The sequence below is a fragment of the Heliangelus exortis genome, chromosome 1 (genome assembly GCF_036169615.1).
Source record: "Heliangelus exortis chromosome 1, bHelExo1.hap1, whole genome shotgun sequence".
Taxonomy (NCBI): Eukaryota; Metazoa; Chordata; class Aves; order Apodiformes; family Trochilidae; genus Heliangelus; species Heliangelus exortis.
Window position 1 is genome coordinate 139,838,221 of NC_092422.1, and position 20,899 is coordinate 139,859,119.

The following is a 20,899-nucleotide window of genomic DNA, read 5'->3' on the forward strand; positions in this document are numbered from 1 at the left end:
TTCCACCTCTATTTCAGTATTAGCCTCACTAGCCTCAAAAGAAACAACTGGGAGGTACTCTGTGACTTATTATTCAAAAGGACATCAGAATATGGTCCTTTATTCTAAAAAGGAAACATTAGGCCTCTATACAGTGATTGTGATGCATCAGATTTTCAAAACTCTCAGACACACAAAAAAGAACCTCACAGACCATTTAAACACATTTATTTTTGGAATCCTACTACACAATTCTTCTGATCATAGCTTTTAGATTGGAGTACTATTTATTCCGGTCAAAAAACCTGAACAAAAAAGCATAAACTAAGCGGCATCTGTTGTTTTTCCAAAGCATGGAAAGAGCAAGATAAGAAAATCAAAAAACCTTTCAATGGCCCTAAAACTTTGAAAAGCTAGCAGTTTTGAGTTTTTTCTTCTTTTAAACCAAAATCATGTTTTGCCTGAATACTTAATGTGCTCTTCACACTTATTCTAATTAGTACTTGAAAATTACTTAATTCATGCAAATTGCTGGATGACTATTCACTTAAACTTTTCACAGAATTAATCGAATTTAAAAATAAAACAACTTGAACAGAAAATCTTGAAATTGAAAAGGAAGATGTGCTGTGATCACTGGCAACTGAGGCTGCGTTCTAAAACCTGATGAAGAATTCACTAAATGGTGGATGCTTCTGCAACTGAGACCATGGTCACAAGTCAGAAAATCCAGGTTCCAACTCCTATTCCATAGGTCACTCAAGGGTGTCACCAGCACACGTGACAAGATCCTGAGCTCAGCTGCAGTCACAGCATTGCAGCAAGACCTATTTGCAAGATTCCTAATGCCCTCTAGAACTAATGACTAAAACAAGCATGGACTGATTGTTATTCTGAGGGGGAAGCTGGAGAGACAAAATGCAATTATTAGTTAGATCGCAGCTGGTCTGCTAATGACTCTGGATGCATTAATGAAGTAGATGTTATCATCATCAGAAGATTCTAAATTGCAGCCCTGAAACACCATACTGTGTAACAGCATTTACTCAGTGCTGACTGAAAAGGCAAAGGGTCACCCAGCCACCCAGGAGCTTTTTGACAGCAGTCTGAAGCACACCACCGGGGTGACTTTGGTTTCACCAAATGCTCCAAGGATCTCCCTGACCCTCTGTCCTGGTTTGGGCCAGGATAAAGGTGATTTTCTGTCTTGTACTTTTGCTTTTAGCTAAGTCTCTTGTAAGTAGTTGCACTTGCTGAAATTAACAGCAAGTTTCTCAGACTGTGTTTCTAGGACTGGTAACACTTGATGTTTATAGTTACTGCTAAAGACTGGTGTGCAGAGCCAAGGACACTGCTCAGCTCTGAGGAAAACATAAAGAGGTCCCACCTGCATCCCTCCTTTGGGGAGGAACAGACAAGATAGATGCCAGAATTGACCAAACAGAGTATTCCATCCCATATACGTCATCCTCAGTATAAATTTGAGGGATCACGAGGGCCAAGCCAGATTTCCTGCTTCCAGCTTCCGGCTGCCTGCCCTTCCTGCCTTTCCTGCTTCTCTTCCTTCACCCCGGCATCCTGGAAGGATCCCGTCCGTTTGCCTGCCTGTGGTCCTGATCCGTGCCAGCCCTTATCTGTGTGTTTCTGCCTCCAGTTCCCAACTGCTGCCGACTCCAGGAGTCCAGCCTGGACTTTCCCAGGGCTGCCCTGTAACCTCGGTGGTGACGTGAGAGCTATTGGGGGAAAGGGAGGAGGAATGTGGTATCCCTTTTCTTGTATATTTGTATATATTTAGTAATTTTTCCTATTTATCATTACCGTTTCATTAAAGTTGTGTAGTTTAGTTTCCAACCCATAAGTCTCTCTCCCTTATTCTCTCTCCTTTCTTATAAGGGAGGAGAGTGAGATTAATAGAGAGCGTCTGCTACTCGGTTTAATTGCCGGGCCAGTGTTAAACAGTGACACCCTCTCATATGGAGCTGTGTGGAACCACACAATATAGAATGGCTACCATATTGATTGCTCTTCTTTCTGATAAATGGAGAAAGAGAAATAGCACAGAGAGAACAGAATATTCGGAATGAGAAGGCAACAACTCAAAAAATAAAGATTCCATGCAAATATTAGGGTGCATGCAATAAAAGGACTCCGTATCTGTTGGAAGTCTGATCCAGAATTGGCTCAGGTAAAAATTGCCAAATATTTCTCCAGTCTTTGCACTGTATCATACGATCTTACGTTATCCTACTGGCCTTTCAACATCTCCAAAATATCTGAAATAGATGCTACCCATCAAACTTCTACTTATGGTACTGAAAAAATAGCAAGTCTCAAGGCAACTCTCTTTAAAGCTACAATAAAAACAGAGATTTATTCAAGCTAAGTTCATACTCCTCATCTAGTCCACAGCTAGCCCTTGGCTGTCCTTAGAGAAATCTTCCAGTCATAAAGAAATATGAAATGTATTATTTTCTATTGATTTTCATGAAGTAGCACCCAAAAAACCCGACAAGACTTGGTATTCTTTCTGCTGGCCTTTAGTTCACCTAACCAGCTTAAAGTCTAAAATGTGAAATACAAGGAGGACAACCCAAAATAAGCATGCAAAAAAGTATAAACTGAAGATCTGAATGCAAGCACACTGCCAAAGACACCTAGAATTATGTGGAGGAAAGAAAACTCTGTAAGCTGCAAGGTTTGACCCCTCCAGCAGCTCTATTCCTGCATAGAATGGCCCGTTCTGTCAAGCTAGCAAATTTTCAGTATGGACTTTGACTCTAAATAAATGGAAAAAACTGACTACTAATTCTTGTTGTTAAAAAGGTACTGCACAGGGACAACCCACACAGTTAAAAGTATAAACAGGGTATATGTTAAAAAGCCCATGAAAAGGCTGTGTGTGAATGGCCATGTGAAGTGAGCAAGCAGCAGGGAGCAAATGCATTCCTTGGACCAAGACTGACATTTGGGATATGGAAGGCAAAGTCTCACTGCATTTAACAGTGTTGAGAGACAGTGATATTACACAGTCAGCTTTCCCTTTAGTATGAATCAGCTTCAACTCTTTGACAGCTCAGCTCACCTGGAAATCAGTTCTTTTTCTTCAGATGCAGACTATAAAACTTCCAAAAGCATAAACAGAGCCCTCAGGGGGGAAAAAAAGTCACCACAAGAGTACTTCCTCTTACCATGCCTGATAAGTAAAGCACGAATGGCACAAAACAATATGGCAAGGAACACTTCATATTTATTTATAAACAATAACATAAATTGTTTACATATAAATATCCAAAATTTACATGGAAAAAGTAGGAAGTTGCATGTTAATTTGCATAGAGCAAGGCCTGTCTAAACACCTGTCTAAAGTTCTTCACAATACCTTCCCTGATACAACTCCTCTATAAAACAAGGGACAGCATAAAATTAGTGTTCAGGGCCTAGAAAACAAAAACATTTAGACATCTTCCTGTCAAAGTAGCTCTGAGGATCTGGCTGTTGGTCATCCTCAACAGACTGCTGAATAAGATGTCTCAAGACAGATCTGCCCACCACTGCTGAGCCTTTAGACATGATTTCTGGCTCTGAATCCTTTAGATCTAAAATGCTTTGGCTCAAAATACAGCCACAACAACAGTGCAAAAAAACTCTAGAAACAACTAAAAATAACCAAATGTGATTGCCTTGCTTATAAAAGCTTGTGAACTACATTCACTATTGTGTTTGCTGACAGATGGACCCATAGCTCTAACCAGCTGAGAAACTTTGCTGTTCCCATTTTGCTGTACAGTGAGGTCAGATGTGCTAAAGCACTACTGAGACCAAACTAGACAAGTTAAAATCAAAATTAGCTCAATCTACAGTAAATAGAAGCTCCTGTAGCATCAAGACATTGACAAGAAGCTCCTTGATTTAGGGCATCATGTCCACCACAGCCTTGTGGTTTCTGCACTGTGAACTTTGGGAAGATCTAGTAGTTCCTAAGAATTCTGAATTACTAAATTGAAATTCCATATATTTATTTTAATTTCATTTACTACATGTATTATGCTTATTTTAATACAACATTAAATGTTCTGAAAATTCAGTCTAGTCAAATTTTAAGTTTGTCTTCAAAATTTCTGTATCAAACAACCTAAGAGGCACCACAACCAACAAACTCTGGCCAAGATATCTGAGGCAAATGCTGTGCTCTGCTATGCAACATCCATTCCATGAATAAAGAAGGAGTTAGATGGGGTCATTGAAGGCAAGGGTGTATACACAGCTTGTTCAGCTGCCATCATCCCTGCTACTGGGGATATGTGTCAAAGAAACAAAATTTTTCAAGAGCTCAAATTAGGACAAGCTCAGAATAAAGTGTGTATCACAATGACCTTAGTCTTAGTCTTAGTTCCTACACTAAGAGTTTGCTTGAAGATTTGAGGTTTGGTATTGTTTGGGAGATGTGGAGGCTTTGAGGGGAAGAAGAGTAATTTTTTGTTTGTTTGAAGTCTGGAATTTGTAGGAATGAAATTACCATGCTGTTGGCACACTTGTTAAAAACCTTCAGCAGGAATAAACAAACAAATCCCATAGCTTCAGAACCAAAGTTATAGAAATAACTCTCACAGGCTGAATTTGCTAGGCTGCAACAGCTATCATCTACATTAATTTATTGCAAATCCTCAAAGTAGTAAGAGAAGGAGAAGAAATCCAAGTGGGACCTTTTTCCAAAGGCACTGCCTGACCTCTTCAGTCATTCAATTTTGCATGACTTTCTCATTAACAAATGAGCTGCTAACACAGTTCCACTGGCAACTCTCAGGAACCAGCCCAATAAACCAGGCTCTTTATGCATGTAGGTAACACAGGGAGAGCTCAAGCTATAACGTACTAAAGAAATTACCTTCAAATTTCCTACATACTGTCAGGAAAGGAAAATAAGAAGAACAGTGTACATGCACTTTTAATAGTAATGTTTTTCCCCTATGACCATCCTGTTTTTCAGCATACACTGGCCTTGGTAGAAATTATCATTTAATTGCATTGTAGTGCCATCACACAACCCAGAAGATGGATCCTCAGCAAGGAGCAACCTAGACATTCACTACAAACATTGCTCCAGAATAGGTGGACAAATAAAAAACTAGGACTAGATATGTGTACATCACAATAAAAAAAAAAAAAGACAGGGAAACTGAAAATATTACCCAAGAGACTACAAGCTAAATAAACTCTAGGGCAAAGGTGCAAAAGATCTGACATAGAACAAAGAGAAATGTCTTTCAAGCAATGAAGGCAAGAGCAAAATTCAGTTTGAATTAAGTGAGAGATAAAGACAAAGATGTGATAAGTTCTGTAGCCTCACAAGGAACAGAAGAAATGCTAGTCAGCTCTGCAGAGGGATTCTCAAGGCTTTCTGATCCTGGCTATTAAACACCACTACCACAGCACAGGTATAGCCTATGTGAGACCAAACGAAAACAGAAATGTTGAAAGGAAATCATCTTGCAGACATTTCAAGATGACATGGAGAACAACTTCTGTTGCCAATCACTCTCTTTACAGTTTCTTCATTGATATCCTACTGCACAGTTGTATAATGAACAGCAGATACCATTAGGCCTGATTTTCCACTAGACCTTAATCTGTCTGGCAAGAATCACTGTGTCAGATGTTATGCACCTATATAACCAACAAAAATAACTGCAAATTAACAAAATGCATTGGAAAGCACAGTGGGATAGAAGAAACAGGGCATTAATGGGCCGAGTTAACAGTAACACCCACAAAGCAGGAAAAGCAAGTACTGTTTTCTCATGAACTTGCCTACATTCACAAGCCATTTCCATCATGAACAATCCATTACTGTGCAAGGATGAGTGTTGACTTCAGAAAACTGTCTTATTTATGAGATCGACGTAATCTGAAATATCTAACCAAACATAAGCTGCTAAACCTGAGTGTCAAGCAAACTGGGATGCAGGCAGTTCCCATCAATCTATGTTTATGATGGCCATAAGCTACAAAAACTGACTTTCAATGCAAGTTGTATGTTAAGATATATATCAACAAGCTGCTGTAACACTCACATGCAAAGCCTAAGCAGAGAGGGGAATGGACTTGCTCATAACAATTCACAAAACAAGCTAAGTACATGAAGCTACATTATCCCTTACGCACAAAATTACTTTAAAATTGCAGAGAGGAAAAAAAAACCTTGAAAAAAGGGATTTTGCAGTCTTGTCAAACATCAAGTACTCACGTTCAGCAATTTGCTGCACAGGAAAACCCAGATAGAAGCTGAATTCCACCACGGACAAGTTTCTTAGCTGCTCACTGACTTCAGACCCATTCAGAAAACCATACCTATCTCTGATGGCAAAAACAATGCTCACAGGGCCTTGCCGAAATGCTGCACCAGGCCTGCTCAGAGTTATATTCAGAATCTGAAAAACCAAGATTGAATCAGGGTCAGCAAAATCAATTCACTAACATTTCCATTCCTTCTTTGAAAGACTGGGTTTTTTCCTAATATGAAGAGGCGGCAATTCACATCAAAACAGAGGTACATCTATTCCAGATTGATCCACCCTGCTGAGTCTCAGAAGAGGCAAAGTTACACGTGAATTCCTCTTCTAAGAATTATCCTTTATGGCCAATCATAATCCAGAATGATCTGAAAGCTACAGTCCAGGAAATTATGAAATAAAACACCTAGAGAGATATCAAGATAAATCTACTTATAAAGAAATTTTAAATGAACACCAAACTGCATGGAAGAGACAGGAAGAGACCATGGTAAAGACACATTCTGAAAATGAATGTTTTCTTGGTTAAAATGTCTGGCACAACACCTGCCCGGCCCCTACCACTGGTTCGTAGCTTTATTTTGGCACCAGTGTAAATGAGAACTGTATTCATGCAAACAAATCTCTCCCAGACAGTAGGCAAGTATTTAAAGTAAGTTTGCTAAGCTGATAGTCCAAGAAATTGTTTTGTGTGTTCTGTCTTTGGTCTATTGAGTCACATTCCATCATTCAGTTGTACAGTTCTGAACACTTCACTAGATGTACAATATAGTACTTTTATTAATATAAAGTTTATGCCATTTTTCTTTAAGATTTTTTTTTGGGTACCACAAATGGGCTTTTACTGTGTCAGTTTAATAACACAGCAAGTTTTTCACTAATATTGGTATGACAAAAAAGATAGAATAAATTTAAGAGTTACAACAGGAGAGGGAGTTGGTTTCATTAAGTTGAATTACTGACTTTCCAGGGAGTTTTAAGCCTTGCTATGTGATCGAGTAGCCAGTGCACACACATTTTACATATGCAGTAGCAGCTGCCACGGATGTCATATACTGCTGTAGGTATTTCTAGATCTCAGAGGCAGCTAATACACAAAAAGGCAGAGTGCATGTAAGCTCTATATTTCCTAATAGGATCCTCTTAAACACACCTTACTCTAATAGTAAAATCTTATGGAAATGACTGCAATAAGGTTTGAGGCAACCTTTGTATGTAAAATTATAAGTCCAATTATATTGAATAATGCTTTTTGGATATAAATTATCATCTGGGATCACTTTTTCAATAAGCTTGAAACCAGAGGGATATGTGGAGCCACATTATTTTGCAGAGGAAAGAAATCATGAATTCATGACAAAGCCTCATATTTCTCCAGGATTTAGATGGCAAGTGGTAGTCAGTGAAGACCTAGCTTGTTTTACTGGCTGGTTGAAACACAGGACAAGCAAAGAGACACAGATCAAGCTCATCTTCTTACCTGGACAGTGAAGTTGTAGAACTCCTGGCGTTTGCTCACCTCCATGAATGCCATGGTCAGCCCTTTCTCAATGCGCCGGCTGAAGTTGCAGAACCCAATGTCCACATTCCGAGGCACAAACTGAAGCACTGAAAGTAAAGGGTACATACAGAACAGAGAAAGAAAATATTTATTTCTTTATTTATTTCTTCCTTGAGAAAGAACAGAACAAGCAAAAGACTTCACAGAGCTACCGCTTCTTCATGGAATTTGGGATATACTCAGTGAAACCCCCCCATGGGTAAAAATACAGTCAAAACAAATTTTGTGTTGCTGCAGTAAATTCTCTACTCATTGTTATCCTTTGTAGAGCCATTAGATTACCAAAAGATACTGGACACAAAATAGCCAGTTTTTCCTCTAGCATACTGAAAAACCTTCACCACACACAGCTTATTTCACAGGACTTGAAAGATGAATGAGCCACACTGAAATCCTAATACCACTAATTTTAAGGAAAAAAGCAATAAGCCTCTTTTTCTTGTAGAATGAAAAACAGTATTTAGCTTGTCTAAAAGACCACATATTGGGTCCATTAATACCCATTGGTAACAGTCTAACTCCTGCATTATGAAAATCCTGAAAAGTAGCATTTAAGGTAAACACATTTTGAAACTTGTCTCAGGCACTACAAAGTAGTTGCACTGTGATTTTAGGAGCAAATGTTTCATATAATTTCCTTTCTCTTCCCAATTTCTGACACAATAGAAAAAGCACAATTGTTTTGCAACATGCAAAAGAAAAACACAAAAAACCAGAAAAAATAACAGAATTATGGGGTTAACTGTCTACAATTTGTCATCTTCAACTATGGATCCAGCAACTATTTCATGAAACAATCAAAAATTAAGATTCGCAGCAGTAGAATGCAGGGTTATGAAACGACCTTGCATACTTCATCACAAATGAAGAACTGTGAAACAATATTAATCAACATTGCCTCCTCTCTGCATCAGGAAGAACTCACCTGTCTGAACTTGGAACCTGTTATCTGGCACAGTGAAAGAAGGATGCAGTGAGAGGATCATGGGGGTCTCCCCACGAAGCAGACTGCTGTTCACAAGCACGTTTATGACAGCTATTGCCGTGTAAACAAAAGGACCTGATGTCACCAAGAAAGCAAACTTGGGTGCAATTTTATAAACCTACAAAGAAAAAAAAAGAAAATTCAGTATGATTTTTGGCACTTCAGACCCACACTGCCTCGTGCATTTCAAAGCAACGTCATCAAGAGCTAGGAAAATGCATCTCTTCATTTTTCAAAGTGAGAGCAGAAGCATAGACATTCTGATAGTGCTGTTCCTTGTAGTCTCTGGCAACTTCTCTATGCTAGGTGCACCTACAAGGATCTCTTCAGTACCATGTACCAACCTCAACACTTCTTCACTTACCACATCCCAGCATAGCAGTATTCCCCCTTGCCTGTATTTCCCTGGAGTACATAGGAGTTCCCATACAAAACTGCTGCTTACTTACTGAACTGCCTGCATATCTTCTGCATTTCTGCCATATGCTGCTCAGCAAATACATCCTATGCCATTCATGTGTGATAAACAAGAAGCAAAATACACATAATCTGTGTTTTAAGGGTATGCTTTTCACACTCAGGAATGCTTTCTTCTAGAAACACTTCTATCTGCTTACTTCAGCAGAGTTACTACAATTACAATTTTCCAAGTCACCTCTTCATTTTGAGTCTTCTTAAAAAAAAACCCTGATGATTCTTGGTTATTGTGTTAAAGGAAAAGATTATTGTACATAAACCTAGGTGAATGATTCCATGCAAACACACTTATTCACCATTTCTCTGTCAACTAAGTAAAAACAAACTGAAAGCTTTTTTAAATTCAAACATATTGGAATGTCTTCTCTATTTCGGAGAAACTCTCTCAATATCCAAGATACCTATTTCCCCTTATTTTTTTCTTTTTTTGGTTTACTCCCCCAATTTGCTTTATTGCCCTAAGGCAATCAACACTACAATATTTTGAGACATACAACATGAAAGCCTCACAAATACATAAATAATCTAAACCAGAGACCTAAAAGTTCTCATAAATGTGCACCTCCTAGATGAAGAGATGCTAACTCCTTGCAGGCTTTGTGCTAGTGAAGGGATGTGTCAGATATCCTCAGCTTCACGTTCAGTGTTACAGAAACACACAGTGGCTACTTAAACTGTGACCTTGTTCCTTATTGGCATTTCTGCAACAGTACAAAGTGATGGCCATCACTATTTAGATGAGAAAGCAAGCAGCTCTCCTGTCCTCTAAAAACATGCATTTCAAAGAGATTAACTTCACCAGAAGAAACTACTTCAGTAGCAGAAGGAAATAAAAAAATAATTTATGCTGCTCATTATTTCTTTCTTCTTCTCAGTCCACAAATACATGAAGCATCCAGCTTTTATTTTAAATGTATTTCAACCCACAGAATTCAAATTTGTTTTATATGAATAATATGCGCAGCTCTTTTCAGTTCTTCTTATCTGGAATTTTATCCTTTTATCTCGGGATGAAATGAACTCTGTAGCTTCAGTTTGTCAAATGGAAACAGAAGTTATAATGGGTAGGACATGCCAAAAGAAAGTTTCCCATTACTTGCAGAGAAAATTTAAAAGGCAAGAGAAATTAGAATTACAAATTTTGGTGACAATTTGCTAGTCATTTCTGAGGCAATATGTGCTGAGGAAGAGAGGCCTAGTGTAGCCAGCATATACTTATGCACTGGAATTAGGTATTTCAGACAAGAAAGTGTAACAACTCAGCTGTCTTGATCTCTCACCTGTTGCAGTGCACCACAGATGTAATCATAGAATCATAGAATTGGCTGGGTTGGAAGGGACCTCAGAGATCATCAAGTCCAACCCTTGATCCACTACCCCTGCAGTTACCAGACCATGGCACTGAGTGCCACATCCAGTCTCTTTTTAAATATCTCCAGGGATGGAGAATCCACCACTTCCCTGAGCAGCCCATTCCAATGTCTGATCAACCTCTCAGTAAAGAAATTCTTTCTAATGTCCAACCTAAACCTACCCTGGCACAACTTGAGACCGTGCCCTCTTGTCTTGCTGAGAGTTGCCTGGGAAACCAGCCCCCACCTGGCTACCCTCTCCTTTCAGGGAGTTGTAGAGAGTGATGAGGTCTCCCCTGAGTCTCCTCTTCTCCAGCTGAACAGCCCCAGCTCCCTCAGCCTCTCCTCACAGGACTTGTGCTGGAGTCCCTTCACCAGCCTAGTTGCCCTCCTTTGGACCTGCTCCAGGACCTCAATCTCCTTCCTGAACTGAGGGGCCCAGAACTGGACACAGGACTTGAGGTGTGGCCTCACCAGCGCTGAGTACAGGGGCAGCCCTGTAATGAACAGCCCCCTGAAATTCTGCATCCAAGTTTTCATCTTAACAGCTAACACTCTTTCTCTTTTGTGCTTTGCTGCAGCAGCAGAACTAAAGAACGGAAATATTATAAAAATCCAGCCTTTATGTATAATTTTGAGGCAGGTAGATTAGAACCACTATGAGTGAAATCAATAGCTACTTCTGCTTGAGATATTCCAGGGCTGCATTGGGTTAGCTCTCAACAGCCTAATTCAGGTGACAGAAATAATAGGGCTATGCCAGCATGATGCTGTCTACAGGCTAATTCACAGAGGAGTTTGCAAAGTTGTCTAGGAGAGATGAGCACAGCTCATGATTCTTGATTCATGAATGAGAAGAGTTCCTCTTGGCACAGCTCTAACAATTCACAACCCCATCCAACACACTCCTGGAGGTTTCACCTCTGCTGCCAGCACAGTTAGATGCTAATGAATTAGCTAGCTGGACCACCCCATTTTAGAATGCCACCTAAGTTAACAAGTACAAATTTCTTATCTTAACACATCAGGCCACAAAGCCAGAGAAGCAAGCAAAATTTCCTGTGCCCTTTGAAGCCATTCTCTCAGCAAAAGCAGAAAACTTCAATAAAAACCTCAGCAGAGCACACTTACACCTCACATTAAGCTATCCCTTCTCCAAAGTGCAACTGCTCATCCAATTCTGATAGCATTTGAGGAAAGTATCATTGCATGCTAACTCTGTCCCTTCCGATGTTTCCTAAGCATTTGTTATTGATTAATCTGCTAAGATTTTTTATTTGATGCACCTTTGCTACAAACTAATCCATCCCAACACTCCACTGTATTATGCTGTGTAAACATCTGGCAGAAAGCATAAACAACCGATTTCCTCACCACCACCTTATTAACCATCCTGTAAAGAGCCTGCAGAGAGTGTTTAACTTCCTGAAGAGGGGCTACAAAGGCTCAGAGGTCTTAAAAATGAAACAAAGCTTCTGCTTCTACACACATTAGGATCCTAAGGTAACCATTCTCTCACGGACTGGTACCGGTACCAGTCATAATTTAAGCAGCACTCTGTAGTGATGAAGCCAATGCAAGCCCACAAGGTGGCACCTCTGAAAGAAGCACCTGACTGCCTGAGAACAAACTGGTCTCCTGATTTTGAAGGCAGCAGTTCACCAATTTTGGGTTATAGAAAAGAGTACACTAACCCCCACATTAAACAGAGGAACAAAGTGGCTGAGTAATACATTAGACTGCGGGATAAAATTTCCAAGCACAAATGGGGCCGGGAAAAAGCTTTTTTCCTGTTGGCATGAACTTAATGGCACCAGGGGTCCTGGCGGAAAGTCACTGCCAACACTATTTTATTTCACACCCCAGTGCCACAAAGCAAAGTCAAGGGAACATTGTATAACAGATCTAACCCAAGTGTCATAAGGTTTACATTAGAGAAAGTTGAGAAAAATGCCTCTTATTAAAACAATAGCATCTTATTCTTTTTCAGATGCGTTACATTGAGACCAACTGGAAAAATCTTAAAAATTTTAGGTTATTCTCACTTTACTGTATGGACTTTTGCTAGGAAAAAATCAACAGGTTTTTTTGTTATGCCGGATTCAAGCCTTTTTTTTTTTTTTTTTTCTTTTTTTCCCCTTCTTCAACATCTCAGAATGTTTGAAATAATAAAGAAGCAGACTGAAGTGTCAACTGAAAAAGTTGGGACAACAAAAAAGTTTTAATTCTCCTTCCAGTGTTAAACTTGGTTTGTTCTTAAAGTGAGCAGCAGTTATGTCCATTGTTGCCATGGATTTTATTTTTAAAGCTTACATTACTACCACGTTAGACTTAGCAGGACTGTCTCCTGATTTACTGTGCATTACATCACAGCAAGGGAACAACATCTGTGAGCTGTAATAGGAGACAGTAAAAAAGCAGCTAAGAGACATTTCACTGCTTTACCATAACTTTCAAATGTACAAATGGTTTCTGGGTACTCTTGAGTAACAAAAGTCAGCTCTGTTTGATTAACTATTGCAATACGGACAACTTTTGTTTAAAATTGTGCATTACATCACCATTAAACATGCCAATTCTGTAGATGGCTCTTCATTTAAAACAACAGTTTTATTAATACTTCACTGTTAGAGGCAAATACATTAGCTAGTGATTTATTTTATTGCAAAACCCATACCCAAGGCACCACAAAGAGAACATGTATGATAGCAGCATTTTAGCATAAAATACGCATAGCTGATACAGAGATGTTCTCTCCTTTTGATATAAAAGGATTTGCAAAGAATGAAGCTGGAGTAACTGCATTATTTATAAAAACAGTTGCTTCTGATCAGCCTTAGGGCCAAAATATCCTACTGAGAGCTTTACAAGGCAATAGTGGGCATGAAAGGAAGGAATTTAAACGGGAAAATATAAAGACACAAGATATCAAATGCTGGCTCCAATCAACCTTTAAATATTTAGCACCAGATTGTGTCTTACTGCTGTTAATATTACAAGGATAAGCACTTCCATATTATTGAGGCATATAAGGTCACTGAAAATAAGTGTACTCCATTATTATGAACTTTTTACTTCTGCCTATGCCAGTTTACACAACCTGAAGGTATAATTCATAAACCAGAAGGAAAATGTCTTCTTTCAAAAAAAAAAAAAAAATCCTAAAAAGCTTATAAGCAGGTATTGCTAAAATGATCTAAGCTAACCACACTTTATAGAAGCAGCTCACATAAGCTGAAGTTTAGTAGAAATTTTAACACTCCTATTTCACTAGTAGTAAAGTGTATTCTCAAACATGACACAGGAGTTGTCTAATAACTGAGTGCAGTGATTAAGGCAGGAGCTGTCAAGACAGTGTCTTCCCAGCAAAAGTTAAGAGGCACCATGGGATTCTGTGCATGGAGAAACACAAGTTATGTTCAAAATTCAAACTGCTACTTGAGTAAACTTCATAATGGAAATGAGATCACAGACTCAAAAAAGCAAGATAATGTGGTGCTGGACTATCACAACTGGATGAATGTAGACATGGAAAAATTACCTACAGCAGTAATTCCATTCAAACATTTGAGGTATTGAGGTATTCAGCAAAGGTACTTCCAAGCTACCTCTACAGTCTTCCTCTCAGAGGGTTTGAAACAGAAGGGGAAAATAGAGCTTTTAAAACTCATCTTGACCAGACCCTCACTTTGACGTTAGGAAATAACACTAAGATATTGCTCAAAGATTGCTTCTTGAATATCAAAGCAGAGGAAGCTTTCAAAAGAAACCAAGAGCAAAGCAATTCCTAGCCCTGTGAATACAGAAGGACAGAAGTCTTACCTATCTGAGGGCTTAAAAATAACATCTTACTATTGCACACCTGATTTTTTTTTTTCTCAGCCTTTTTTATCTGCCAAATCCTGCATTTGGGATTCTACCACTTTCCCTTCAAGTGTCGATGGCCTCACTTAGAACATAAAATAGCACAAGGCTGTGAAGAAGGTTTTGTTCTGTTTAAGATGCCAAGTATGTAATCAGCTAGCAGAAGAAACAAAACTTTTTAACAGATGTTTCAAAGGGTAAAAGCTTTGTAGTTCAGTTTCAATTCACAAGCCGAAGGAGGTAAGCAATAGAGGCTGTGCACTGCATCTCTTGGCAAAACCAAGAAAGGTCTGTCATAGAAAATGATGACATAGAAAAAGTAAAAAAGATAATGTCAAAGAAACAGAAGAAGAAAAAAAAAAGTCCCCCATGACTACAATTTAAGTTAGAATAAACCTCTCTCTGATATAATCCCTCATTGGTTGTTTTTAAATCACCATTTCAGCCTGTGAACTAAAACCACTGTTGTATTATATTGATCAAATAGTACTTGTACACACTTGATAGCACTTACCTCTAGTTCTACTGATCGCCTGAACTGAACTCTCAGCACTTCTCTGATGGATTCACTGACATTTTGTAGAACAGCTCTTCGGGCCAGCACTGGAAATTAATGTCAGTGAGTAAATACATTTTAGCTTCATCTCTTGGGCTTTAATTCAAAGCTGTAATTTCAATTGTGCAATGCATGGAAAAGCAAGCAATTAGATCAACTGCATCAAACAATAAAATGAGGGACAAGGAAGGAGGTAAAGGTGTGACTGTACCCTAAAAAGTGACTGTACATACAGATTCATGTACTCCAGGTCTGTTTTCCCTCTCTTGTTTAATTTTTCCATTTCTAATGTCTTTACCATTCTAGCAAAAAAGTCTTCTAAAGAGTCACTGAGGCATTCAAATTGGAGCTGAAAGTCAGGGTACATACAGTCTGACCTGTGCACAATGAGCTTGCTGTCATAACACAGTTCAAGTTTTGTAGGCAATGTGCAGATTGCTGGTGAGGTCAGAAAAAAAGCCACAGAAAATATGCACTTGTTTTTGTCTTAAATAAAAAGTAAAAAGTAACATTGATTACTAAAAGGGATATACCTAGAGTGGGAATAGACTTAAAACCCCCAGTTCCCTATAGAGGTCTTGTTTATTACAGCCACACTTGAGACTGTGACTACAGCCAAGGAAACAACTGAAAAGGGCTGTATTGTCATCCTGCATTTACTTCTTAAAGCATCACTAACTTGCCTACAAAACTACTCAAACTACAAGTAAAAAAAAAAAGTCTTCCTCATACCCAGCATAGCCAGCTCACCTTCATATCTGGAGAACAAGATTATGTTAATTCTGCTTTGCACATTACAAGTAAATCTTAAGGGCAAAATGTGTTGCTTACCACAGACCATGCAGCATTTCTGCAGCTGCCCTGGATTAGTTCACTGGTGTTGTTTTGTTAACAAGCTGGGAAGAGGTAGGAAAACACCAAAAAAGCAAACACAGATGCTGAGACAATTAATTTGGAAACAAAATTAACGTCACTTTTTCTGGTTACAAACACACCAAATCCAGCTGAAGTAAGTAGGGGGGGGGCATATAAACACAATCTAGTAAGGTAAAATTATAAAAATGGTAATAAAGCAAAAACTTTTAAACTAAGCCTCTTCTTCCATATTACAGCATTACCTTGCATGCAGGTTTTTTTTTACAAACAGCAACAACTGAAAGGAGAAACTTACTCAGTCAGAACATTTAATGGTTTGGCAGAACAGTAGCATGACAGTAACATTCATCTACAGCCCACGAAATTATAAAGCAGCCTCCAATTCTGTATACTTGTATATATGCATCAGCAATTTTAGAAAACAATTTTGTTCTCTGTGTAAGGTAAAGTGTATGTAACTCACTCTCACAATTCCTCCCCAAGTGAATTCTATTATTTTCAAGAGTAAATGACAAATCAATGGTTTTACAGTTGTTTGTCTGATTTTACACTGTATGTCCTTGAAAGGTTCACTTAGTTAATTTAGCACCTGTAGTTTAGCTTGGGGGTCACATTACAGTGGTTTCTGAGGAACAAAATAAAAATGTTTGGAATATCTTACCCGCAGTGACTAAGTAAGCATCTGGAACAGTGATGTCGCAGACGTAGGGCTGCCTCGTAGTGGTCACAGCAGAGGTTATGACCACGGGTTCAGATGGAGTAGTGGTCACCAGAGGGGTGGAGGAGAATGTCCCCAGGCTGCCTGTGGCACTGGCAGCAGTGGTTGTAGGGACGCTGGTGGGAGCAGCTGATGCATCAGTGCCAGCAGCTACACTGCTTCCTGCTGGAACTTCATATCCAGTGGGAGGGCTGGAAGTCAGAGGAAACTCTGTGGAAGCAAACGACGTGTTCACAGGCAGAGATGCTGTAGGAGAGGGCATCATCACACTGCTGGTGTCGGCACGTGGCGTCAGGCTGTGGGGGTCTGCGGGAGGAAGGGCTGTGTGGGCACTGCCCTCACTGCGAGATGTGAAAAGCAGCGTAGGGTTAATCGTAGCACCAATATCCTCATCAGAAGCCAGATCAGTTGAGAGCAGAGCTGAAGATACATTTAAGACAGGAGTTGCTGGAAAGGTAGTAAACAGAGAGATTAGATTTGTTTCACCAAGCAAGATGCTGCTGGTAACAGACTGGGTGTCAGAAGTGGGCAGCACCGGGGTAGGAACCACGGAATGAAAGGCAGAGAGCGAAGGTTCCAGCTGAGAGGTAGCTCCTGTAGCAGTTGAGGTAAATGCAACTTCAGAGCCTGCTGACACTACTGAGGGTGCTTCCAGAAACAGAGACGACTCAGGGTGAAAATCTGAGGATGGCATTATTTCAGGAACATGTGCACCTGGAATAGAGGATGCATTAAAATAGAAGTATGATGTTTGGCCAAGAAGGGACTGAGAAACCTCAGCATCAGTGGCAGAGCTGGCAATGGTAGCTGAGTCCCAGCTGGAAACATCCTCAGAAAGTATTGATGTCCCAGTCAACAATGTCTGAGGTAAAAGTGTTGAAAAATCACTTCTTACGAAGGAGTAAGAATTTATCATGGCCAGTGATAAAGACAAGTAGCTAGGTTCAATAAGAAATGGTGTTGATGAAAGACTGGATGAAAAATCTGAAATATTTAATGATGGTACTTCCCTTGTTGATGTCTTATCAAGAAAAACCACAGATTCTGATGGCATTAACTCTGGCAAGTCCAGCAAAGTTGTACGACTGACTGCCAACGATGCTACCACCTCACTTGGAGTGAAGGTAGAGTCTAACAGAACTGTGGTGGCATCATGAAGTTCCACATGAGTGCTTGGTGTCAACAAAACTGTTTCCAAAAGGGAAAACTCAGCAGCAGAAATGTTCAGTGATGTTCCTTCAGGGAGCTGATGGTAAGAAGCAGAAATTGTTGTAGGTGTTCTGTTGCTAAGAACAGTGTCCGTAGCACTTAACACAAACATGTGTGAAAGGGGCATTTCTGCAAATCTTGAAGAAAATGAAATAACTGGTCTTGATGGAAAAGAAGTATCAAAAGTTTCAGGTGTAGACTCCTCTAATTCATACCCATCAGTAATTATAGTTGTATATGGAGTTTTGCCTTGTATTTCAGAGGCTTTGATGGACAAAGTTTCAACATAATCACCTGAGCCCACATCTTCTTGTTCAGGGGAAAAGCCTGCTTCTGGCAGAAGTGAAACTGAGTCACAATACAGACAAGAACTGTACGATCTGGTGAAAGGCACTGGACTCATGAGCTCACTAACAAGCTCTGGTTGACTTCGTGTGTCTGAACTGGCAGGCAAATTTGGTGTTGTACTGGAGAATTCACGTGTAAACAGGCTGGCATGAAGAATTGCATTAGAGTCTGCAGAAATGGCAGCTGAGTGAAGCAGAAAAGATGCAAGTGGAAGACTAAGAAGAGAGAAAACAGGCTCAGCACTGGCTGCTGAAGCCGGAGTGGCCCAAGGAATGCTTGGAGTGGGGTGGGTCCTTAGATGGAGAGTTTCTGCTGCCCTGCTGCTCACATGGCTGTACGTGTCACTGTACAGACCTGCTCCTTGTGCTGTGGCACCTGGGGTCACAGGGCCAGTTTTATCCAGCAGCCTGAGAGGAAGAGGTGACGCTTCTGAAGCAGCCCCAAAAGGCAGAGCTGTTAATTCTGTGTCGACGTTCTCCTGTTCTGTAGCTCCCACCTCTGAAGGAATGGAAGTGAAATAAATAGCTGTATTTGAAGGGTACAATGGCAAGTCTCTGGCTTCAGTTAGCTTTTCACTATCTGGTAAAAAAGGCTTCAATCCTGTAAGAGTGTTACTGTGTTCAGGAACAGCACTCAACGGAGTCTTTTGCTGTGCTGCTTTTGAGATACCGTATGGAGAAAAAAGGACTGACAATGAAGGTGTTAGCAACACAGTATCTAATGTTTCTCTTGGTGGCTCTACTGTATTAACTGAGTGATGATCTGTTAAAACTGCAAAAGACTTCAGAGGAGGAGTCCAGTGTGCCTTCGGAAATGAGCTAATAAATTCATTGTTGCTTAAGAATGCCTCATTGTTTGTTATGGAGACATCTACCAACGGCATGCTTCTCCCTTCTGAAATCCTGGCCATTTCTTCTTGGTTAAGTAAAGTCACATCAAAGGGAGTGGTAGCTGATGATAAAACCGTCTGAAAAATATTACTTTCTTGAGAGTCCAAAGTACTTTTTGATAAGGCTGTTTGTGTCCTGCTGCCTGATATGCTTTGGTGCACCTTTGAGTCCATTGAGAAAATGGAAAAGTTTTGCTGCTCCAGGGATCTCTCAGCTAAGTAGAGAAAACAAACAAACAAAAAAACCCACTGGATTAGCACTGGTAGTAAAATCCCAATGAGCAAATCTCACACAGAGGATTTCTGGAGACAAATGACCAGAATTCAAGGGCTGAGACAAAACCTTCAGGAGCAAGTCAGCACAAATAGTAAAACTGCCTGTGAAACTCCATTCCCAGGACAACATGACTTCCTCTCAATGTGCACATACTTGTCTCTCTACAGCAACACTCAGTAAGCCCTGAGGAAGTACAGAAACTGGGGCTCCCTCTTACCTCTGTAAGGCTACAGTCCATGACAGCTAATGGTCTCACAAAGCAAACAAACAAACAAAAAAAAGGAACAATGTAGGGAAACATTTCACATAACTTAAGGTCTTCTGCTTTCCTTTAGTATCACTTCATTTCCTCTGGTTTTATTATTTCTTAATATTGGGCTCATGAGCAGATCTGCTTGTTTCAAGGACTATATCCTCCCAGTATCAGAAATAAGTGACACGTTCATGAGAGACTAAGAGGGTTCCCTTTAGGTAATGTGGACCTTGCCTTACCTAAAGGCCAGGTATCAACTGCAAGAATTTGCCAAGTAACACATCCAGTAGTTACACTTGCATTGTCAGCCATTCATTTAACTTGTGGGCTTTTAGCAGTCAGTGACAACTTGCTGCACCACATAACTGCCATCTTTATTCACATCTGCAGCAAAAGTACTCTGTTTATGGGCCTCCTGTAAGAAAATTTTCCCTGCTCCAGTAGAAGGAGAAAAAGCTAAAAATTCACCCAACAGTTTAACAAGATACTTGTAAAAATCGTATTTGAATATGATTTGCATATCTTAACTATAATTCCTCCTTTCTCATAGAAGTGTTCCTGGATTACACAGAAGATCTGGGTAGCAGCCTTTCCAACCACAGATGTATTTTGCAGAGAAAAGGTTGATTATTGCTTGCGTACTTTTCTGAAATGTCAAGATTGGATTTGTGCTCTTCAGAGCTGAATATTAAAGGAAATCACAGAGAATTGCTGCAGGACATTTTTCTAGGATACGTGCAAAGGCTTTGTCCTAAAATTATCTATCCCACCTGATCATCCTGTTTTCATATGGGAGAGACCATACAGTGCTGGTGGAACCTACTGACAACACACACACACACACACAAAAAGCTGGAGGAGGGTGAATGGAGGTGGAAATCCCTCTCAGTTAAACCACCAGGGATCAGTCTAAAATTAAAATGAGCACACACAGTATAAAGTGCTGGACAGTGATGCAGTACAGGGCTCAACTGTAACTACATTTGTAACCAATTAAAGGTTGAATGAACTCCGGAACCAAACTCAGAACTCCAGCACAAGAAGCTCACCTCTCTCTTACGTACTGCGATCAGCCTAACAACATTTTCCAAAGGTGATAAACTTCTGTTATGATTCCCCCCTACTGGTCTATTTGCTGAATTCCTTGACACAATGTTTCACATGCTGATAAAAAGGACTTGGTAAATTTTGAAGCTGCTGATCTGAAAAGCACAATTACAATACATGCACTGAGCTAATACCACTGTACCACTAGTTACACAATC

The 20,899-nt window shown here is 39.8% G+C and overlaps 1 protein-coding gene across 3 annotated transcripts in view; it reads right to left on the reverse strand.

The window, feature by feature from the left end:
* The window catches only part of KIAA1549 (KIAA1549 ortholog), a 152,468-nt gene that overhangs the window by 59,827 nt on the left and 71,742 nt on the right, over positions 1–20,899 (reverse strand). For all 3 annotated transcript variants that reach the window (XM_071727743.1, XM_071727735.1, XM_071727752.1), the window contains exons 2-6: positions 16,602–19,319; positions 15,023–15,111; positions 8,756–8,933; positions 7,750–7,877; positions 6,224–6,407 (exon numbers count right to left, since the gene is read on the reverse strand). In XM_071727743.1, coding sequence (XP_071583844.1) covers positions 6,224–6,407; positions 7,750–7,877; positions 8,756–8,933; positions 15,023–15,111; positions 16,602–19,319 — 3,297 coding nt within the window. The remainder of the gene's footprint in view (positions 1–6,223; positions 6,408–7,749; positions 7,878–8,755; positions 8,934–15,022; positions 15,112–16,601; positions 19,320–20,899) is intronic.